The sequence below is a fragment of the Cotesia glomerata genome, linkage group LG7 (assembly GCF_020080835.1).
Source record: "Cotesia glomerata isolate CgM1 linkage group LG7, MPM_Cglom_v2.3, whole genome shotgun sequence".
Classification (NCBI taxonomy): Eukaryota; Metazoa; Arthropoda; class Insecta; order Hymenoptera; family Braconidae; genus Cotesia; species Cotesia glomerata.
In genome coordinates, this window is record NC_058164.1 from 2,691,673 (window position 1) to 2,716,656 (window position 24,984).

Genomic DNA, 24,984 nt, shown 5'->3' on the forward strand with positions numbered 1-24,984 from the left:
ATTTGATGTAACGTTATTTGAATCATTTAATCTTTCAGTAGCGACTTTTGTCGGCAGTGGTTGTGTGGAAGTTGCTAAATCGTTTGATTGATCAGGAGTACTCAGTGTGGATAAGTTCTGTGGATCTCCCGGATTTGTAACATTTATTTTCTTTCTACTTGTTACTGTTATGTTTTTACCAACAGTAAGGTTGTTTTCTTGATTTAATGATGGTGTATTCACATTTGGTGACATTGATTTTTTATTCTTAACAGAGTTCGGTGGAGAAGAGACATTCTTATTTAAGGATTGATTATTTGGTGTAACGTTATTTGAATCATTTAATCTTTCAGTAGTGACTTTTGTCGGCAATGGTTCTGTAGAAGTCACTAAATCGTTTGATTGATCAGGAGTACCGTTTTTCAATAAGTTTTTTTGATCTTCTGTTTTCGTAAGATTTACTATCTTTTTACTTTTTCCTGTTCCGTTTTTATTAACTTTAGGGATTTTTTCTTGATTTGATGATTTCGAATTTATATTTGTTGGCATCGATTTATCAATATTAAAAGAGTTTAGTGGAGATGGGATGTTTTTGTCCAATGGTTTTTCTTTGATTTTATGTTCTACTGTCGTTTTCGGTATGGTTGTATTAACTGTAATGATTGGCTGTAGTGAAGGTGCCTCCGTATAATCATTAATTGCATTTTTTATGTCTATCTCATATTCTAATCCATTAGGCTTTTCTGTTTGCGTTTTTTCAGGACTGAAAAAATTTAACTGTTTGGTTTTATTTTCTTTTACTGTCATATTTTTTTTGTCAAGTGTCGTTACGCTACTCAAACTTGATTTTACCGTCGACTTTGGTGTGGGTGAAGTTATGACACTTCTTGCATTATCGATTGAAGAAGACTTCTTACCTTCTTCTTCGTTTTTACTCGCTTTTTTATTCGATTTTAGAGTAGTCAAATTGTCTTTATCAGTTATTTGATAAGGAGGTTTAATTTCTGAACCATTTCGGTTATTGTATGTATCCGTTATGTTTTTTAATGCATCGATCTTAGGTGTTGTTACTTTTTTATAACTTGATTCTCTTACTAGTTTAGCCGTCGTTGTATTCGAAATTGACTTTTCTTTCTTTTTTAATGTTTTCGAATTTACAGAATTTGTTGCTTCATTACCCTGATTAAATGTTGGAGTAGGCTGCGTATTCTTTTCTATTGCTTTATTTTCCGCTTCCACTTTTTTCGGTAACGATCCTTCATCAAAGAAATCCACAAAATCTAGATTTGGTATTCTTGAATATACTTTGATAATCGATCGATTGAAACGCAGATATTTTGTTCCGTTTATTGAATGTGGGCTGGCTGTTAATATTAATTCAGAACTAGGTATATTCACTTGTTTTGGTGTTACTGTGATCGTTCTATCTGAAGTCTCATTTTTTTGAAATTTTGCACCCATTGGCTTATCTGTTTTCAATGTTATATTTTCTGGTTTAACTATCGTTGAACTTGTTGAATTTAATTTTTTTGCTGTTTCCGTTGTTACTAAAGGTACTAAACTTTTCGATTTGTCATTTTGACTACTTGTTGGAATAGACTTTTTTTTTTCTCCAGTTATTCTATTCTCTGATTTTTCCGGTTTTGTCGATATCGTTCTTTTAATAGTTTGTTCTATCGTTGATTTCGGAGTAGTTGCAGTAATATTATTAATTGACGAATGAGATAGTTCTATTTTCGAACCACTTATCGCATTTCTCGTTTCTGTTCTATTTTTTAATGCATCTGGCTTCATTGATTGTATTTGCTCATGCCGAGATACATTTAACGGTTTTGATGTAGTCGTTACCGTTTCAACTGAAACTTTACTTGTGTTCGATTTTGAACCAGTTAATCGATCCATCTGCAATTTCGTATTTGGTTGAGTTACTGATTTTTTTGTTTTAATCAATGCATTATGTAATTTATTTTCTCTCATCATAGTACTTTTAGTTTTTTCTGGTTCTACTGTTATTGGCGGTTTTAAATTCTCCGGTGAAACTTTAACTTCTTTCTTTATATTTTCTCTAACACTTGATCTATCAACCGTTACATTTCCATATTTCCTACCTCTAGTTTTATGTGATGATTCATTTTCGCTCATATTATTTCTAATTTTTTCTGGTTGTGCTGTTCTTGGCCGTTTCAAAGTTTCCGGGGAAACTTTTTCTTTTTTTATATCATCTTCAACACTTGGTCTATCAACCGTTACGTTTCCATATTTCCTACTTCCAGTTTTATATGATAATTCATCTTCTCTAATCATATTACTTCTAATTTCTTCTGGTTCCACTGTTGTTGGCCGTTCTAAACTCGCCGGTGAAACTTTAACTTCTTTTTTTATATCTTCTCTAACACTTGGTCTATCAACCGTTACATTTCCATATTTCCTCCTTTCAGCTTTATGAAATAATTCATCTTCTTTCATCACATTATTTATAATTCTTACTGGTTGTACTGTTGGTTGCCGTTCTAAACTCTCCGGTGAAACTTTGATATCTTTCTTTATGTCCTCTCTAATACTTGGTCTATCAACGGTTACATTTCCGTATTTCCCACTTCCAGCTTTAGAGGATTCATTTTTTACAGAATGTTTGCTTTGCTCGAGTCCTTCTTCTCTTCGGATATCTAGCGCTCTATTTTCAAATTTGACAGGACTATCTTCTTTAGTATAATTTAGCACATCTATCTTACCTCCAATTTCAGTCGGCCGTCTAATTTTAGCTTCACTTATCCTCTCTGTCGTTGTTGTTGTTATCGTTGCGGGGCGAGGTCGAAGATCATATCTACTTTCTGGTCTTCTAGTTGTCATCCTTATTTTTGGCCTGGGTGTAGTAGGAATTATTCGTTGCCAACATTTTGCCTCAGTAGATCTTTAACAAATTTTACAATTACAAATCGAATTTATTTTAATTAATAACAACCGAATTGAAAATAACTTCCAAGATAATTCAAACTCAACTTACTGAAAATACGAAGATAAATTTTCTACATCGGTTCTAGACCATCCCTTCAAGGGATTGTTTAAATTTATATCTTCATCTGCTTTATCATAACGACGAACAAATTTTCGAATAAATCTGTAACATAGAATAATTAAAATTAAATAATATATTCACTTCTTTCTAATGTATTTTCTTCCATTTTTTAAATGTTCTTTTTCACTGACCTTGTTTTTATATTTTGTGCAATTGCTGCGTAATTACCGTAGAAATCTGGACTACGTACAATCGTTGCTTTGCTATGATGATTCATATAGTGTGGACATTCGTAAGATCGATACCCAGAAACTGAAGAAGAAAATTAACATTTATTTTTTTACATATGTACCCGAGTTAAAATTTAAATCATAGATTCAACGTATTGAATGTTCGAATCGTAAGTTTAACGTATTAGACGTTGAAAACGTAAGTTCAACGTATTGGACGTTAAAATCGTTATTTGAACGTATTGAACGTTAAAAACATTAGTTGAACGTATTAAACATATTGTGAGCGTAATTCAAACCAATAAGGAGTGAAAATAAGTAATATCAAAACTATTCAGATAACTATGATTTTAAACAGAAGTACGATAAAAAATGTTTTTTCAATTCTGTTAGGGAACATTTCATTTTTTTGGTTGAAATTTTACCATCCGTTCGATAAAAATACTCAGTCCGAATTTTTTACTTATGGAATGATTTCCAAAATGTTTTTTTTCGAAGGTATATGGCTGTTTAAGAAGACAAGCTAGTGTTTAATTAAGAACCAGTGGTACTTGGAGTATCTTTGAATTTACTCTTTTTTAAAAATGTTGAATCTATATTTTTTACGTCCAATACGTTAAACTGACGTTTTAAACGTTCGAAACGTTAAATTTACGATTTGAACGTTTGTTACGTTCAACTGACGTTTTTAACGTTCAATACGTCAAATTTACGGTTTGAACGTTCAATACGTTAAATCTACGACTTAAATTTCGACTCGGGTAACATTAACGTGTCATTTTATTTAAATTCAACAAATAACATACCATATATGTCACAATTTTTTGCCCCATCATTGCAAATTGGCAAGCTAAAATTAATTTTATTATTACTTAGTGATGTCAAAGTCTATTTGAAATAAAAATTTTCTGATTACAAACTGAAGTTAAAAAAAATAATAAATAAATATAATTATTGTGTTTACTTTGTTATCACTATTCCAAAGTGATAGGTATACATTGGAAAGTAATGGCGCTTGCTTATAAAAAAGTCACTACTTTCTTTGATTTGAGAAGTCCTTATGTTCTCCAAGCGACTATTTTTCGAAATATCTTTATATCTTATGCCATAAATAGAACTGCGTTTTGTCTAAACATCAATGAATCATTAATTGATAGTTACCTTTCAGTTACAATTTATTTAATTTCCAAATTTAGTCTGTGATAACTTACATAAGGTAAAATTATACCATGAATAGATAAACTAATCCTTGGATGAGTGAACTTCGAGAACAAGAAATCAGCCGCATTGATGTGTATTAGAGTACCGATTACACTTTCTTTTGTAAATCTTCCACTTTAATTCATAGATGGAAACAGAAATCCATTATTAGCTCAAGTTTTATAACTTTAAAACTGATGATTGATAAATTAATCTTTCAATTTCCGTACTCACCTAATTAAAACGTCGTCTATGGCAACTACAAGTTTTATATTTACATTGTCAACCTGAGACTTTAAATCAAAAGAAGGAACCTCGTCCACAACATCAGGAACAATAAAATCTGTAAATGACAATAAACGCGGGTAATAACTAATTCTCAAAATTATTATTATCTTTTTGAAAATGTTTATGGAGGGTGAACATTCTTACTCTGATTCCAAATCGGCGCCGTAGCGAATGATGCTACGAACAATATATAGCGATCAACAATTGGCACAAAACGAAGTGTGTATTTTCCGATAACGCCTTCCTAGATATTAAATTACAACATTATTATAATTGAATAATATCGTTTATTTTGCTCTAGATTACTTAATATTTATAAATACCACTCTCAAATCGCTGTCGTAAAGACCAACCATCGCAGCATTTTTTCTTATATCCGAATAATACGCCACTGAATGAATTCCTATTATCTGAAATTGAACTATAATTATTTTCCCATCAATATCGGAAAATTGTTCTCTTACACTGAGAAAAAACAAATACTTTTACTCAATTAACAATTTATTGGTTCAAGAAATTCGATGACGATCAAATATTCTATTATTATTAATTATTAATTTCTGAAGAGAAGAGCATTAATATTTATCATTGATTAATAGATAAAAAAGAGAATAGCTTTATTTAAATTAAGTAAAAATTATTTCAATCAATTTAACAAGTTCTTGAGCTAAGAATATATATTCTTGAAAATTTTCAAGAACATGAATTCTTGTATCAAGAAAATTTTCTTAATAAAAGTATTTTTTTTCTCAGTGTATGATTTTTTTTGTCCACATACCTTTGAGATATTTGTGTGTTCAATTACTTCTTGATTATCATTTAAATACTCCTTTACAATAGGAGTATTTAAAGCAGCTACAAAGAGTTTCTTTCGCAAATTAAGATTTATTTCAAAGGTACTTGATCTTATTTTTAGATTCAACATATATGGTAACAGCATTCCAGTTCGTGGTATGCCTTCTAGTTCCACATTTTTACACACCGAAACTATTTACATAAGATAGAAAATAATGAAAAAAATTATTCTTTTATAATTTTTATTACATTAAAGATAATTTTTGATATTTTCACACAAAAAACTTTTTCGATATTCACTTTTACTTACTGTATAAACTACTATCCATAGCTAACCCACGGTGAAGATTCTGTACACATAGGTCATCAATATTTCGTGAGGCTCCATTTGCACTTTTGAATGTCATTATCAGAATAATGACTGAGGATATAATAATTATTCTAATCATTTTTGTAACTTAATTCAAAAAACAACTTTCATTAGAAAAAACACATGAATTTTATGATTCAAACTTTCATTGCAAATCAGCAAAATAAATCACTTTTTAAATAAACTTTGAACGTTCTCACATTTTTTTAATAGAATATCAATGAATAATAACTAATTAGTAAACTAAATATAAAAATTTTTCGACGTGATTGAATTTGGTAGCTTTAATACTTATAAAAAATAACAACTTGTAAATGCTTTAGTTCACACCTTGATAATTTATATCACTATAAACTTTATTTCTGTTAATTGTAGCGAGTGTCGTATTATCTAAAGTCATGATGTCATTAAGTTTAATAGATTTTTTACATTTAACAATGACTTTATGATCGGTATATTTCCAGTTCACTAGATAACTATCTATAAAGTTTATATATAGTATGCACAAGTATATATCTTCCTTCCTAAATGATTCATAAAATAAAACTTATAAACAATTATAGTAAAATAAATAATATTTTATCCTATTTCAAGATTGTTGGAACTAAAATAATTCATTCTTGAGTTTATAAAAATATTTCTAATTTTCGCTTTTTAAACACTAATGTCAATTTTATTTATTATTTTATTTGTCAACTTACAAAAAAATTTTTACTCAAAAATTTTACTACAACCGAAGCGTATTTTGAAACAGCAAAATAATTTAATTTTAGAGATGATACTTTCAAGTTAATTGGGCTAATTGTTTTCTTAGAAATGTCGTTGATATCTTAGCTAATTCCCACACAACGATGTTTTTCTAATTACTGACGACTTTAAAGTTAATAGCTTTTGTGAAATGTTTCTGAATTTTCGACAAAGTAATCATTTTTTCGTCCAAAATCATTTCCATTATTTTTCAGTATTGTGGTTTGAGTTTATTTTTATTTTAAATTAGTCAATCAATTGCTCTTCAACTAACAAAAATTTTTCGACATAATTAAATTTTTTCCAATGTAAAATATACAATAAATTCACAATGTAGTATCTTCTAATTACCACTTAATCAATCGTTTTAAATTATCATTTAGCCTTTATAGCTCTAATATTTGCCACAGGCTGTTCACGTGATAGATAACGACTGACCCTCTATACTATGTATAGTATAATATACTATGTATACCCTCTAAAATACTATGTATTTTCTTAAATTATTCTTGGCAATTGTACTTCACATATTCCATTCTGTCTTACTTGGTTTTTTATTTTTATTTTTACTTTCATTTTTGGCCTCATTCTCACTATTTATATTTATATTCAAGTATCACTTAAAATAATTGATTGTTAAAACTAATGTACACTGCCGATCGGCGTTCTTGTGCAATAAATGAATAAATAAATAAATAAATGATTGTAAAGAATACTTTTTTCGAATAAAAGGAATGTATTTTTAAATTATTTAAAATTTTTTCACAATATTTTATCTTAAAATTGTGTAAGTATATTATTATCTACCATTAGTTGAGAATTCTCAGAAATACATACCCACAAATATTTAGTATTTGTTGTGCAAATTATTCAGCCCTTTTGACAAACCAAGTGGCTTTATATTTTCATTCATATATTCGTGGACATGTACCGTCTACGAGCACTTAAATTTTTTCATACCATACATACACTCTTTTTCGCTGAGTGGAGTTTCATTCGTAAGCCTTATTTATAATGTATTTTCTTTTCATATCAACACTCCTCAAAAGATTGTCCATCTATCGTAAATCCACTTGAAAGTTCAAGTCTTTCAAATATTTATACATATTGTACCTATACATTTTTGATTCTAATCGACTTTCTAATTAGCAAATTGTCTAACTCCATTTTAAAGAATCTTCCATTTGTATGGAAAAAAACAATTAGTTTAAAATTTATTATCACTTTAAAACCATTGAATATCATTAATATCTAACAAAGGTATAATATTTTGGTTTGAATCATTCAAATAATTTATAATTGGACTATTGCTACATCAAAATGTTAAAAAATGACCCTCTAAAAAATATGGAGTTAGACCAATTGCTAATTAGACAGTCGTAATGTAATTTTATGTATTTTTATATGAAGGCTTGTTATGGATATTATTGATATTTTCACTCTATATTTTTTGAACTCCATAACTATTAAATAATGAATTATAAGAATACCTCTTGATAGAAACTAAATTGTACAATTTTAAAATTTCATTCGATATGACTTATCTTAAAAAATAAAGTTATTTTTTTCTTTTATTATTACTGTGAAAAAAGTATTACAAAAATATCATCTAAATTTTATTAAATTCGTCGCAAAGTGGTTGCACAAGATAACGACTTTAAGACGTAATAAAATTTTTTGCCAACACTAGTAAAGAGCGTTGTTATGTTTTTTAATAAAAAAAGGCTTTTACATTTTTATAAGATTTTTAATAACCAATAAATAGTGTAGAGTGAAAAAAAATATTCTCGATTTTATGAGCTTATCTGTTCGAGTTGAAGCTACAAATTTGTATGTAAAATAATAATGTATGTTATAAAATTTCTTATGGATATCGAACCAAAAAACTGGGTAGTTCTTAGTATAAAAAAAATTAGGAAAACGGTTGACCCTGAAGGCCATCCCTGCAACTTCCCGCTAATTCCATACCTGGGCGCTTAAAATTGCATTTACGACGTTTTTGAGCTCTTCGAGCTCAAAAATACAATTTATATGTTGTTTTAAGCTCTTCGAGCTCAAAAAGATAACTTTTCTATGCTTTTGAGCTTTTCAAGGTCAAAAGTTTGATAGAAGGTTGAGAAAACACTATTTTTTAAGTTTTCAAACCGCAATAACTTTTGAATGAATGAATCGATTTTTACGCGGTTGGCGGCATTCAACGTAGTTTTTTAAGCCTTATGAAAAAATTTTAAGTTTATATTGATCAAACTAGAAATTTCGGAGTAATTCCGAAAAAACACTTTTGTGGGTTTTCTTTCCTGCACGATATCTCTCGAACGAATTAACCGATTTTGACCGGATTAACGGCGATCGACGTGGTTTTTCAAGGTTAAGAGCTGATTAGTGTTTGGAGTTGATCGATGAAGCCGTTCAAAAGTTATTCCAAAAAAACCACTTTTAAAAAAAATTTTTTTTTCAGTTTTTTTTAGATTTTTCGAAATCTATCGGTCCGAATCAATCCAAAATCTAAGTTTGGACAAGCCCTTTCGAATGGCGCCAACCGCGATCGAATTGGTGGAGCCATTCAATAGTTATGAGAGGTTTACATACTTACATACACACACACACACACACACACACACACACACACACACACACACACACACACACACACACACACACACACACACACATACAGACATAGTGACACCCTCACGGGGATAGTCAGGGAAGCTTCCTGTGACCCTCAAACGTCGAGATCTGATGAAAACTCGATTTTTGTAAAACGGGGTAAAACCAATAACTTCCCGATTTTTGAAAATCTGAGATTTTCTTAGCGGGAAGTTAAAAACATAAATTTTTTTATAACTAATTAATGGCCTTATGTCACAGAAAAAATTAATTTAAATTCTCATTGGGGCAATAATAATTGTCACACAAAAATTTTCCACAAATACCATTTATTTTTCAAGTAACATAGTAACATTTTAATTGATTCCTTAGAGCATAATGAATGGCGGATATTTATAATTAATGTAAATGAGGTATTAAAAATGGTGAGTCACATTCGAAGCGATTATCTTCTATCAAATATCTTAAAAGCACTAAAAATAATAAGAATAATTTCTATGATTACCTGTTGATACATGCGTGGTCACTGATATGTAAATTTTCTTACACAGACGAAAGATTTTATGGATAAATGTATGAAAAAAAGAGCAATCGAGAAAAAAAAACTTAATATCTTTGTTATACTTCCTCTCAGTAGCTTCAATATTTGAGTAATAATTTTAATGAAATTCCTTGAAAAGCGGACAATATACGAAATTCAATCTCCAATAAATGACGCCTAAAACCGCGAAAAGTTCTCAGCACATAGATCAATCCTCTTTTATGTCCTTTACTCTCGAATCTTCTGCTTTTATAGTTCACTTATTTCTTATTCTTCCTCGCTTTTGATGGAAACATTTCGCAGTTCGGTCGGTCTTTTATCGTTAAAAAAAAAAAATGAAATAAAATTCTTTCCACTTTAACAATTTTAGTTTTTTAGTTAAAAACACTAAAAATAATATAATTTTTATTGAGAATGAAAGAAGAAATTTATGTCGAAAATTCTGAATTACGTTCAAACATAAATATAGCTTTTGCATTATTTTACGATCAGATTTTTCTGCGAACGTTAAATTGATGCTTTCCTTATGATCTCAATCGTTTTAAAGAAGAAAAGATATAAAGCAATCCTGACTGGCAGTATCCGTTCGAATGTTGTATGCTTGTAATTTATTTCATCTAATAAAGGGTCAAAAAGAGAATTGGAAACCAAGGAATTTCGGAAGACTATTTGTTACTTTTTCCGACGCTTCTAAGTGGATTTCTTTTTTTCTTTTAAAATAAAAAAATTATTCCCATTACTTTTAAATTGAGACAAGTGAGAAAATTAGTCTTTTTCTTTCTTTTTTTTCAATTTAAGTTAAGTGAAAAATTACATAATATTTCACTATACTTTAAAGAATTTAATTTATCATCATGAAAATGTAATCTTTATATTTTAAAAATATTATTTTTGAAACGACAAAAGTTACCCTCACGGTTTTTAAAATATCGTAAATTTTCGGTATTAATGCATTTACCATAAATTTACCGTTATAATTCTGAAATAATACGGTATTTCTGTGGTCATTTTGGCCAGTTTTTTTACTATAGTTATACAGCATTTCTACCGTACTTTTGCTGCAAAGTTCAGAAATAATACGATAAAATTACCATAAAACTCTAGACCTTTTACTGTAAAAAATCTATGTATTAACTATAATATTACTATAATTTTCCAATAATAAAATCGTATTTCTACGGTAAAAAAACCAAATATATACTGTAATTTTGCCACATTTATACTGATATAATTAAAAATATAATGCTTTCTACCGTAAGATGGATGGTTGTGTTTATTCTCGGTGAGTCTTATTAGGTGACTGAGTAAATAGCTACGGATAGTGTCTCTGATAGCTCAACTGGTAGAGCCTTCGGCGCGTAACTAAACGATCCGGTTTCGAATCCCGGTCTGGGCTTAAAAAAAAAATAATAATAATAATAGAGAAATTAATTTATCAACCTCTTAAAAATTATTCATGATAATTTATAATATTATAAAAAAAAATTTTAAGCTATTGGAAATAGTAGTAAAGCAGCATATATTTGGTATTTTCCCGGTAATAGAAAGTAGGGATCTTCTTTTCCGGTTTTTTGCTGCAATAGTACCGCAGATATACAGTAAACATGCGGTACATTTACGGTTTAAATGCTGTTAATATACCGTAATTTTTCTATTGTATTGCTGTAAATATTCTAAATTGTATCGTATAAATACAAAATCTTTACGGCATTTTCAAACCCGTGAGGGTATTTTGAAAACAAAAAAAATTTTATTATTTTTAATCCTGTGATATTTTATTCAAGTTTTTTTGACTGTTATATTTAATAAAAGTTGCTAATTTATTTCAACAGTATACATTTAAAAATAGAACGTTGAAAGTTCATTTCTATAAAGCATTTATTCAGAATATAAATTTAATGTATTCATGCATAATAATTTATAGACTTGTCAATTTATAAATTCGTTTATTTTATAAATTGAACAAACTGATTGCATTATATTCTATTGGTGAATAAATTTATATTCTATAAATGAAAGAGAATGTTTAATTTGTTCCAGATATTTTATATAATTATTAATTTACATCGTCTACTCTGCCAGCAATTTAAAATTATTATTAAAAAAAAATTAATGTCAATTTTTACCGTAAATTTCACAAAAATTTACCGTGAAATCTTTTTTTTTTTTTATCTCTTAATCAACAGTAAGAATAATAAAAAATAAATTTATTTGAGAGTCAGAAAAAAATGTGGCGAAGATAAGACTCTCTAAAAGTTCGATGCGGTATTCGACCGTCTCCTTGAGCACTCCACTTTTTACTCGCAGATCCAGGGGATATAGAAAACTATAAGTGTGTGTATACAGATATAGTGGGTACAGATAGATGAGGGCAAGAGGGATAGAGGATAGGTTTTATCAACCCTCTTTCTTGACTTAGATTCTTTATCGCTGGCACAGCCTCGAGTTAAGACAGACATGCACTAATTTTAAAAGTGCCAGGTGGAGCTTGCTGAGGGTGGTGATAGATTATAAACATTGCATTCTACATTGTGAATGTAAAACACTGAGTTGAATAAAAAGTAAGACTGATATTTTGCCGTGTTTTATGAAAGACCTGAACAACGGGTAATTTTTGTAAACAAAAAAGTGTCTTAGCGACAAGAGTGAAAAATATAAAGAAAGGAAGAAAGAAAGAAAGAAAATAATGGACGTAGGTGTGAGAGAAACTCGGAAAAGTCAACTAAAACTGGAGTGGACATAGTAAGTTTGACAGGAAATCGACTATCAAATAATAAACTTGTTCGGAAAAAAAAAACTTTTTTTTAGACTTTTTATTACACTGATAGAAGGATTTATTTGTATTAAAAAAATATTTGTTAATAGTTAACAAATCATTTATTAGAGACCATTTTTTAGTATCAAACAAATATTTCTTAGTATTTAAAATGATTTGTTTGTATTTAATAAATCAGATATTCATTTATTAAATATTAATAAATCTTTTTAAATACTAAGAAATATTTGTTAAGGACTAAAAAGTGGTCTCTAATAAATGATTTGTTAAATATAAACAAATATTTTTAACTATAAACAAATCATTCTATCAGTGTACTTATTTGTTTTTTATGAACATATGTTCATTGAATTTTATTCGTCTTAAATTTAAATGGATTTTATTGATGAAGCTTTAATGATGCTCTGAAAATCGTAATTCTTACTAATGAGTCATTTCAACTTTCAATTAATATTATCGATATTTTGTAGATAAATAAAATAACTAAGTTCAACGAACTTATGTTTTAAACATAGAAATTATGGTTGGAAATTTTTCATAGTCGTTTATGTTTTTAACGTAAAACAAATTTATATTCCCAGGTAAATATTTTCTGACATAACTAGGTGTGGCCTGATTTGGTCATACATGCTATATCAATCCATGTACGAGAACAAAAAAAAAAAAAATTAGAAAAACGGTCGACCCTGAAGGCCATCCCTGCAACTTCCCGCTAATTCCATACCTAGGCGCTTAAAATTGCACTTATGACGTTTTCGAGCTCTTTGAGCTCAAAAATACAATTTATGTGTTATTTTGAGCTCTCCGAGCTCAAAGAGATAGCTTTGCTATGCTTTTGAGCTCTTCGAGCTCGAAAGTCTTATCAAAATTCGATGAAACACGATTTTTCTAATTGTCAAACTGCTGTAACTTTTTAATAAATCAACCGATTTTCACGTGATAGGCGGCGATCGATGTGGTTTTTTGAGTTCTATAAATATTTTTGAACAGAAAATTGATCTGATAAAAAATTTCGGAGTTATTACAAAAAAACACTTTTTTCGATTTTTTTCGACAACGATATCTCACGAACGCATCAACCGATTCTGACGTTCAATGTGGCGATCGATGCGGGATTTCAAGGTTAAGAGCTGATTAGTTTTTGAAGTTGATCGGTTCAGCCAATTCGGAGATATTTAAAAAAAAATAAAAAAAAAACAACTTTTTTTGTTACTTTTTTTTCACATTTTTTTCAATTTTTCGAAATCTACTGGTCCGAAACGGTTCCAACTTACAGAAAATCTAAGTTTGGCAAAGCCCTTTCGAATGACACCAACCGCGATGAAATCGGTCAAGCCGTTCAAAAGTTACGAGAGGTTTACACACACACACACACACACACACACACACACACACACACACATACAGACGTACGGACATCATCGTGAAAATAGTCAGGAAAGCTTCCTAGGACCTCGAATCATCGAGATCCGATGAAAACTCGATTTTCGAAAAACGGGGTAAAACCAATAACTTCCCGATTTTTTTAAATTTTCAATTTTCTTAGCGGGAAGTTAATACTTTGTTGCAATTTTTATATAAATTTGTATATCAATAACAATAACTATATCTTACTTAACAAAAATTGGTTTAATAGTTGATTAAATTTTAAAAATCAACATCATATAAGCTCTTTAGGAGAGTAAAAAAATTATTTTTATCTTATAACTTAATTCTCTAACAAGGAAACGATTTAACGATTATCCGCCCTCTGTCGGAGATTTTCAAAACTAAATTTTCTTTAAAAATTACATACGGGCCTATCAAGCCTGATTCTCAAATCAGGCCATATTTAAACGCAGGACATGTCAATAATTATTATATGTGGACATACACTGATAGAAGGATTTATTTGTAACAAAAAATATTTTTTAATAATTAACAAATCATTTATTAGAGACCACTTTTTAGTATTAAACACATATTTCTTAGTATTTAAAATGATTTGTTTGTATTTAATAAATCTGATATTCATTTATTAAATACTAGCAGTCCGCCCCGGCTTTGCACGCGTATTTAATAAAAATTTCAACATTAATTATGATGTAATATAGCCTATGTCACTCGGGGATAGTGTAGCTTCGCAACAGTGAAAGAATTTTTCAAATCGGTTCAGTAGTTTCGGAGCCTATTCGATGCAAACAAACAAACAAACAAACAAACAAACAAACAAATCTTTCCTCTTTATAATATTAGTATAGATTAATAAATCTTTTTAAATACTAAGAAATATTTATTAAGGACTAAAAAGTGGTCTCTAATAAATGATTTGTTAAATATTAACAAATGTTTTTAACTATAAACAAATCCTTCTATCAGTGAATCGGAAAATTTTTTCACGAGCAAAGAGAAATTTAATCAAATAAAAATCACTTAAATAGCAGTATATTATAAACTTTTCAAACAACAAAAAATTTTCAATACTGTTCCATGAGAAAAAAAAAGTAAAGAAAAAAAATACGCGCTTTTAATTACTCGGGTTTTGGATTTAAATTGTTAGGGAATCGACAATTGTGAAAGATTTCAGTACGTTTATGTTCTCCGAGTTGAACGACTGGAAAAAGGACCGCTTAGAGTTTTATTACAAAGTACTTTTCTAAAGCGATAAATTTTTCTCCGTTCGGTGAAAATGATGCTTTTACGATAGCAAGATTATTTTTGTGCGAGTTTGAGATAAAACCTTTTAAAATAATTTTTTACTTGACAAATCCATTATTATAATAGTTCTATCTTCAACATTTGAACAATATTAATCCGCTTTTTAATTATCACTTTAGTTGATGTCATATTTGTTGAGGATGTATACAATCATCGATTAATTTAACAAAAGTACCTATGATAATGTAGTGCTATAATAATGTTATGTTCTGTTTCCTTTTCCGCATCTTAGTGTCGTCCTCAATGATGTATAATAACCGACAGTACAATACCTCATTAAGCTTGACATCGAGCATTTTCTTAAAAATACATTTGTAAGAAATGAGTTCGGTGTATGGCATGAATACAAATAAAAAATAATAAAAAATGTATTAAAATGTGAGGGAACATTTTGAGATTGGAAAACTTGTCGCACTTTATAGATCAAACAATTTTTATTTACTTCAAGCTTTGTTATTTTTTTTTCTTTTTTTATTTACTTTTTTGGTTTTGATCACAGACAAAAAAATTCCTTGAAAGGTTCACTTTTGAAAAAATGTTTTGTTGTAATATTCAATTATATTTGAAGTTACAAAATTTTCTAAAATTTTTAGAAGTTCTTTTATAAAATTATATCAAATTTAATAGTTTAATGACTTTCTTAATTGTTACATTAATAATAATTATTAATAAAAATTATATTAATAGGAAATTTGAATATAAGAAATTAAAAAACAACATCAGTGGATGTTATTTGCTGTCCCAGGCATTTTTTTATCAGAAAAATTGTTATTTTGTTACTAAAAAAAATTTATTACGAAAGTAAAAAAACATTTCTATTTGGAGCATTGAAAACTAGAATCAAATCAATTTTGGTTTTTTTGCTATAAATTCATAAACCACCGAAATGTCAGTAGTCCCCTGGGTTGTCCCATTCCCAAAATTAAAACTTTAAGATTAAATTTTAAGTTATTCGTCAATAATATATAATTTGGTCCATAATGTTTATAAACTTAATTAGTTAACTAACAATCTTCTTCAATAAAAAGTACCGGAAATTAATTTGTTTCATTAAATTCATTAAACCAAAGTTTGTCCCAGGCATTTTAAGATCAGTCCCCTGCCAGAAGTTCAAAGCCAAAAAAAAATCCAGCGTGTTATTTTACCTTTTGTAAGGCTTATGAGGATCTAACTAGCCTTGAGTTAATAACCATAGGGCTGTTAGCACTTTATGGCCATTTCGTTTAGTGTCAAAGCACCATTTGTGCTGGAAATATGTGTCTGGGCCACTTCAAAACTCAGTCCCCTGGCAGCTATTTTTATTTATAATTTATTTATAAAATTGGATCCATAAGTCTTAATATTATTCTAATTAATGTAAACATTCATTGAGAACTTAAAAAGTTGAATGCATTGAAATAGTTTGCTTGATTTTTCTCAATTTGATAAAAAAAATCAGTCCCCTGGCAATCAGTCCCCTGTCATGTTATATAGCAAAAGATACACAAATATCGAAAAGGTAAAAATTAATTCGGCTGTTTATTTATTATAATTAAGCTGATAGTTTTGTAGCTCTTGTTAATTTTTTTTCTAATAAAATCAAAACTAATTTGGTCGGACAATTTTGTACAGATTTAAGACGTCCTTACAGAGAATCACCCATATAATACTTATGATACCTATAATACTAAATATATTAGTAATTTGATAAATTAAAAATTATTAATCTCAAAATTTTCTCATCACAGAGAATAAAATTCTTCCAACAGACAAATAAGTCTTTCCCCAAAAAGTACTGCAGTGATTGCGTAGTACACTGGTTTCTTTACTCAGTAAATAAACCGTCAGTAATCCATAGACAAATGCGCTATTTATTTGCTTTAGTGCTCTGTTCACTCTATATTTGAACAATACGAGTTACCTCATTACGTCAAACACAGAGATAATTTTCAATTGTTTATTTTTTGTTTTAAAAAATACTTCAGTCAAACATTTACTTACGACATGTAACCCTAGTATCATTTACAGAAAACTTTGTATAATTTTATAATAAGTAATTAATATGATAGTTTCTGTTATTAAATCAGATCAGTTGAGTGGAAAATTAACTAATTAGAGCAAAATAACGAAAAAATGAATTTATTTACATAGCTTGAGATTAACACAATTGTATAACATTATAATATAATTATTATTCTCTGGACCAATAGGCTCACTCGAAAAAAACACTTTGCTGACGGTCTCAAATCTCTTGGCGCGTTTTTCAGTTTTCCGCATACTTTTAAGCCGCTTAAAACTTTGAGCCGTGCGATGGGCGATACCCCGTGTTGAGTTTTTAAAGTATCCAGTTAAAAAGAATATAGAGTAAAATAATAAAGAAAAAAGTATGAAAGTGAACAATGAAAAGTGGAAACAATGCTGTACGTTACCAACTTTCCAGAACCCGTAGTTTATTATAAAAGGGTTTCAATCCTTTTTATAATTAACCAGTTTTTTCATTTTTAATTAATTACCAAAATAAATCTTTTTTGTATCATCAACTATTTAATCAATTAACATTTTATTTTTTAATTTTCGAATCTTATTAATTTATAAAAAATAAATTTTTCTGATTAAAAGTTTCAAAAAATTTTTTAAAGTAACTTAATGATAAAAAGCACCTTAATAAATTAATTGGACCGTTGAGTACGAAAAAATCAATGAATATACAGTTTTAGAGATTAATTTTATTGTGAGCTCTAGCAAGCAGCGGTTTTTATGAAGACAACTACAACAAAATAAAATGAAACATTTGCCTCACATGCAGTCTATTTTATTTTCAATTCAACTTTGATTACTCGGTGTGCGAAGTTATTTTAATCAAACTCCAGCTTCAGAGTTCGGTATTGGGATTGACGGACTGAAGGAGTGGAAAATAAACTTTTGAGCGAAGTAAACAGAATTTATTCTTAGTTTTTTTTGGCTGAAATGGAAACTGGAATAATAGAATTTTTAAATAAATTTAGTATATAAAAATTTAAATTTTGCGGTACCATCGCTTTATTAAATATTAATTAAAGGAAAATAAAGTAAAATATAAAGTAAGTTACCTCCATGTAAATAATTCATATAAATAGTATATTATAACCCTAGGCCAGAAAGTTGGATTTCCTGGCGTACGGGATATGATGGCCGAGGCGTAGCCTCGTATAGTATTTTTCTTGCTCTCCACCCGAAAGTACGCAACTTCGTGGAAGGGGTTTTGCCGGGCGCGAGGGGGGGCGCCGCCCGACTTTTGCAAAGCCGAGGCTTTGCTGGTCGGGGTGGACATAAAAAAAAAAGTAAAAATTAATAAATTAAAAAAACAAAATAAGTTATTTTAAAGTTTACTAACAACTGTTCTAATTAAGAGTGATAAAATGCACAGAACTTGTCACAAATATTTAAACTCGATCTAATAACAGAATTTTTTTTTTTGAGTTGATTAAAAATTAATTTTTAATTAGTAATCGACGGCTAAGAAAGATTGAAATTAAATTATTAGAAGCTTGTAGAGTACATGTACCTATTATTTTATAAACATTGCTTGACTAGCTGTCAAAATATAAAAGAAAGCAAATAAAGTCCACAAATTGTAGTGTTATATAGTAAAGTCCATAAAGTGTAGTGTTATTATTAAATAGTTCATTAATAATAATCTAGTTATAAATTATTTTTTATTTCTTTGACATTTTCTGGTTAGTTTATGCGCTGACATGTTACATACAGACGAAGTTGTGACTGTTAGAGTTGAAACTCGCTCCACGAAAATATGAAAAAAAGCGAGGTTCTGTGCTGCCCGGCCAGAAAATATGCATAGCGCGCATGCGCCAAAACAAGCCACAAATGTTGCTCTTTCTGGAGTAAAATGCGTCCAGAAAGAGCGTACTTTCGGGTAGGAGAGCAAAAAAAAATATTTTAAAAATAAGTGAACAATATATAAAATATGCAAGAAAATATTTTTTCAATAGCTATATAACTTCGGACTCATTTTCGTATATTTTTTTATATATATCAACTACAATTAAAATAAATAAAAAACAAATCTATAAAAGTATGGAAAAAATTTATTTTAAATTATATACAATACATATTCATTGAAATATATTGAACATATTATTTAGTTTAAAATCAATTTTTGTAAGGACGTCTTGAATCTGTACAAAATTGTCTGACCTAATTATTTTTGATTTTATTAGAAAAAAAATTAACAAGGGCTACAAAACTATCAGCTTAATCATAATAAATAAACAGCTGATTTAATTTTTGCTTTTTCGATATTTGTGTATCTTTTGCCATATAACATGACAGGGAACTGTTTGCCAGGGGACTGTTTTTTTTTATCAAATTGAGAAAAATCAAGCAAACTATTTCAATGCATTCAAATTTTCAAGTTCTCAATGAATGTTTATATTAATTAGAATAATATTAAGACTTATGGATCCAATTTTATAAATAAATTATAAATAAAAATAGTTGCCAAGGGACTGAGTTTTCAAGTCGCCCAGACACATATTTCCAGCACAAACAGTGCTTTGACACTAAATAAAATGATGATAAAGCGCTAACAGCCCTATGGTTATTAACTTAAGGCTACACTGATAGAAGGATTTGTTTATAGTTAAAAATATTTGTTAATATTTAACAAATCATTTATTAGAGACCACTTTTTAGTCCTTAACAAATATTTCTTAGTATTTAAAAAGATTTATTAATATTTAATAAATGAATATCTGATTTATTAAATACAAACAAATCATTTTAAATACTAAGAAATATTTGTTTGATACTAAAAAATGGTCTCTAATAAATGATTTGTTAACCATTAACAAATATTTTTTTAATACAAATAAATCCTTCTATCAGTGTAGTTAGATCCTTATAAACCTTACAAAAGGTAAAATAACACGCTGGATTTTTTTTTTTGGCTTTGAACTTCTGGCAGGGGACTGTTCTTAAAATACCTGGGACAGACTTTGGTTTAATGAATTTAATGAAACAAATTAACTTTCGGTACATTTATTGAAGAAGATTGTTAGTTAACTAATTAAGTTTATAAACATTATGGACAAAATGATATATTATGGACGAATAACTTAAAATTTCATTTTAAAGTTTTAATTTTGGGAATGAGACAGCCCAGGGGACTGTTATTTCGATGGTTTACGAATTTATAACAAAAAAACTAAAATTTATTTCATTTTAATTTTCAATGCTCCAAATAGAAATGTTTTTTTACTTTCGTAATAAATTTTTTTTAGTAACAAAATAACAATTTTTCTGATAAAAAAATGCCTGGGACAGCAAAAAACATCCTTACAGAGAATCACCCACATATTTTTTATATAAATTTTTCTCATGGAGGTAAATTTTGATTTATTAAATTAACTGCTTACAATTAACTCATGTCGTTTTATTGATAGTTATAATTAGAATAAGTTGTTAATTTATCAATAATTAAAGACTTATACTGATCAAATAATTAAACTTATTTAATAATTTATTGATCGTTAAATTGAACGGAAATGATTGGTTTTATTTTTATAAAGTGAGCACGTAAAAAAGTATTTTTAAATAAACTACCAAAAGCACTTTCAGCGAGTTAATTATAGTCTGAGTAAGAAAGAAAAAGACTGAATAATAGTTCTGAAAAAAAAAAGTGAAACAATTAAAGTAATTAGTCAAATGGGTTCTGAATGAATAGGTTGATTAATTGCAGACGTTTTGTATTGTTACAGGAGGAAGCTGAATCGACGTAACGTTCCACGGCAGAATGGCCAGTTGGCCGTTGAGAGCTGTGCTCCTGTCCAGCGCTCTTATCCTCGTTCGCGGTAAGTCAAGAATTTAAAGCTCAAATCGGATATCGGTTCTTACAATTTCGCCGAGTGCTCTCTCGGAAACTTTTTATCACTGATCCGTATCTATGGAAACGTTGGCGGACACTATAGCTACTTGAGAACTAACTTGAGAATATGTTTCACTACCTACGAATTTCCGGTTTACGAGGATCATGTTCTTTCAACTGCTCTGTGTGCTTGACAATTTTATTGCTCGTATATTTTTTCATTTTTTTTATTTTCAATTTTTTGGCTGAAAAAAGTGTTAAGAATCTCCGACGGAGGGCGCGAGATCGCTAAATTATCTCTTTACAAGATATTTAAGTCTGAAGTATTGAGTTCTAAAATAAAAATGATTTTTTCACTTAAAACTACATAATTATATCATTAAAAATTTGATTAATAGTAGATATATTTACTCGGAAAAAAATAAACTGTAAAATTCACTCGGATTCTGGTTAATTTTTATAGGGGACGGACGGGCAAGACGGAGAGGGCGGGTAAAATGAATAATCGTTTTAAATCGCTGGTCGGTCGATAGAAACATTTTAGACAGCAATCTATCAATCTATTATGTAACTACACTTACCGTTATCGATAAAGCATTGGTTTTGCATACTTGTGGGAATTTTTTTTTATAAATATTGAAATTTAGGAAAAAAAATAAAATTTTAAATCGTAAGTATACAATACTTAGTTTAATGTTGTTAAAGACGATGCAGATTTGATTTTTTTTCTTCATATTCAGGACGCGGTTGATATTTTTGCGACGATTGTTTTGATTGAAATGTATTTTCCAATCAGTATTCGTTTTACGCGACCTGAGTATTCATTTTGCCCGCCCTGGTAGGGCAAAACGGATAATGTTGACTTTTTAATTTCGAAGAAGAATTTCTTTGTTATTATTTTTATTTTACTTTAATTATAAACTTCAATTACCCAAAAAATTATTAGCCAAAGTTAAGAATGGATATGATTGTAATATATATTTGTTATTTCATTTTCAAATTAACATATCCGTTTTGCCCGTCCTTCCCCTAGTTTCAAACAGTACAGCGGATATCGCGGTGGCACAAATGTAAATATTACAAAATTTAATATAAGGTACCGACGGGTAATAAGGCCTAGCTTAGGGAAATTTTGAAAAAAATCGAAAATATTGCATTTAATTACTGAAATGTAACATTAATTTTTCTATTAATACATCAGCCATAAAATATAATGGAGTAATGGTAATCGAAAAATGTGAGCGCGCTATAGTATGTACTGATAAAATTTAATAATTTCAAGTAAATAAATTGTTATAAGTGAATATAAATTAATTAATACGGTAAAATAAATTATGAATTACTGTTACAATAAACAAATTAGTGAAAAAAAGTACCGTAGAATTAAATTAAATTTCGCAACCTCAAAAAACCGTTCTGCTTACAGTAAACACATTCGGTAGTCTGGCGCTCCGTTTGCAACGGGATTTTTGAACGGAACTTGGCGCCAGATTCTACCGAATCTGTAGATTTTCATCATAAACAAACACAAAATTAAATTTTTTCAAAAACCTTGCGAATAGGCCTTATTTTACTACGGTAGGGTAAAGGCCTGCGGGTTAAACATACTGGAAATAGTTATACTATACTTAATAAAATTGTTATTAGAGATTAGTCATCACTTAAATTTAGCAACAGTACTTTTTAAGATGTTGATAATAATTAGAACAATAATTTAAAATTATTAAATATAAAATTATAAAAAATGTTTACCATTTACTCAAACCGTTTTTTAGGAATTCTTCTGCGCTATTTTAGCATATGACGGATGATGAAATATAGAAGACAGGGAACATTGTATCGGGACTCTATAAACTTGTAGCGACATTTCTATGCTAGACGCTTCTACTAGAGAAGCCTTCAGCGGAAGCGGTTATTTTAAATATAATTTCTATTACTTAGGCCTTATTACCCGACAGGCCTTATTACTTGCGGGTACCTTAGATAGTGTAAAAGCCACAATTTATAATAATTTAATATAAAAAAAGGTGATTAGTAGCTGACACTATAGTAAATAACGATTCTCCCATCTTAAAAAATTACAATTTCAAACAGTAAAAATTGCCGTTTTAATATATAGTCTATACTAATTGGAGAAGAGGAAGGTCTCACACTCGGAGAATTTACCATTTGAAACAGTAAAAATTCTACTCTTAAAATATATATTTTACCAGTCCAGGCAAATCAATAATTATAGTTTGATTTTTAGCGTTGCGTTTAAAATTTACCATTTTACTTTGTAAATATTGACGTTGCTTGTTTAGAAAATTTAGTAACTGTAGTTTATATTTTTTACATATCATGCAATCATTTTTTAGGTACAAAATAATAAATATCAAATTCAAAATTCTTAATTATTATACTTCAACATTTTCTACTTTCACATAGCGAATATTACTGTTTGAAATACTATTTTCTTCCATGTAAATAATAAATTGTAACATTTAAATGATAAATATTATAAAGTGATTGTTAAAATCACGATTTTACTGTTTGAAATGGTAATTTTTCCAGTTGATCATTCTTTATTATAAATCGACCATTATTTATTACAGTTTACTTTTTTCCGTGTATACTTTTTTTACCAAAAATTCATGATAGTTATTAATACTAATTAAAAATTATAAATTCGACAATACATTCCATAGAATCACGGTTCTGCGAGCAATTAAATTTCCAAATTAATTAATCATCTCTCTACAATTTAAACTACGCTCTTCAATTAAAATTCAGTAATTAATTCGATTAAAGTTTGACTTCCATTAATAGGGCAGGCAGTATAAATAAAGTAAAGTAAATTAACCAGGCTTCCAATGGCATTTGTATAAATTCGAGCATTCGTATAATATATTTATCTATCCCTGATAAATTAAAAGGGAGGAAATGGGTAATATGTAGCTAATGGATATTATTTGGATCTTCGATTTTCACGTCCTCATAATCGGACCTTTTGCCAGGCGTTATGTATACATAATGTAAAGCTTCTATCGGAGGTAGCTGGTAGTTCATTCCCTCTTGGCAATCTCACGCGCCATTTACCAAACTTTATAAAAGCCGTTTGCTTACTTCACAACCTTGAGAAAATGTTTTCCCACCAGGGTTATTTCTACTCAAGCTGTTGAAGAGTATAAAAAATATATATAACTCTAAAAGAAGAATAGAAAATTAAGACTGTACATTATTACGCGAAAAACTCTTTATGAAAATTTTATTCGCTTTACTTATACGACCAGACGAACCCAAGGGATTTAATACTCTCGTTTTTTATTTTATGAAAGCCCGTTATATAATGAGAAATTTTCCTCGTCAGCATCTAGATTTTTTTTGTCTTACTTTTTTTTAATTATTTATTTCCAATAAGTCAACTTAAATAAAGTTTCATTAATAAAGTTGATCAATGGCCAAGTAAATAATAGAAAAGTCTTATCTTTTGTTGAAATTTCATAATTGATTTTTCTTTATCAAGATAAAATCATGCACACGCTGATAAAATTTTTTTTTCTATTTTTAAAAAATTTATTAATAATTAACAAATACCTTCTTAAAAAAATTTTTTTTAAATAAAAAAAAAAAATATATATATATGACCGTATAAAATATATTTTTCGACCATCAAAAAATGTGCATTTTATAGCGACTGTAACGAATCGAAAGCTTTCGGGATTTCATATTAAATTTAACGAACCTATCTTTTAACAGAAATTAAAATATTTCCCGGGTATAAATTACATAAAAATATTTACTGCGACCATAATCTTAATCAGTGTAAATTTTAAATAATATTTTTAATCATTCCCGTTAAAAATAATACTCCGTATTTTATTGGCTCTAAAAATTTTATTAGTATAATAAAC

General features: G+C 28.6%; 2 protein-coding genes and 2 long non-coding RNA genes across 8 annotated transcripts in view; 1 reads left to right on the forward strand and 3 right to left on the reverse strand.

The window, feature by feature from the left end:
• The window catches only part of LOC123269825 (Down syndrome cell adhesion molecule-like protein Dscam2), a 250,187-nt gene that overhangs the window by 22,314 nt on the left and 202,889 nt on the right, over nucleotides 1-24,984 (forward strand). For all 5 annotated transcript variants that reach the window (XM_044735685.1, XM_044735682.1, XM_044735686.1 and 2 more), the window contains exon 2: nucleotides 20,985-21,077. In XM_044735685.1, the coding sequence (XP_044591620.1) occupies nucleotides 21,020-21,077 (58 nt within the window). In that variant the 5' untranslated portion in view covers nucleotides 20,985-21,019. The remainder of the gene's footprint in view (nucleotides 1-20,984; nucleotides 21,078-24,984) is intronic.
• LOC123269834 lies at nucleotides 2,574-3,014 on the reverse strand. The gene is made up of 3 exons (XR_006510475.1): nucleotides 2,984-3,014; nucleotides 2,712-2,890; nucleotides 2,574-2,645 (listed from the first exon to the last, which is right to left on the reverse strand). It is a non-coding gene; the product is annotated as an uncharacterized LOC123269834 (long non-coding RNA).
• LOC123269831 lies at nucleotides 4,196-4,748 on the reverse strand. The gene is made up of 3 exons (XR_006510472.1): nucleotides 4,660-4,748; nucleotides 4,437-4,560; nucleotides 4,196-4,353 (listed from the first exon to the last, which is right to left on the reverse strand). It is a non-coding gene; the product is annotated as an uncharacterized LOC123269831 (long non-coding RNA).
• LOC123269830 lies at nucleotides 4,803-6,361 on the reverse strand. Its single transcript, XM_044735691.1, has 4 exons — nucleotides 5,819-6,361; nucleotides 5,492-5,700; nucleotides 5,037-5,123; nucleotides 4,803-4,957 (listed from the first exon to the last, which is right to left on the reverse strand). The coding sequence occupies exons 1-4, from the start codon at nucleotides 5,955-5,957 to the stop codon at nucleotides 4,835-4,837; spliced, it is 558 nt and encodes a 185-aa protein (XP_044591626.1). The 5' UTR covers nucleotides 5,958-6,361; the 3' UTR covers nucleotides 4,803-4,834.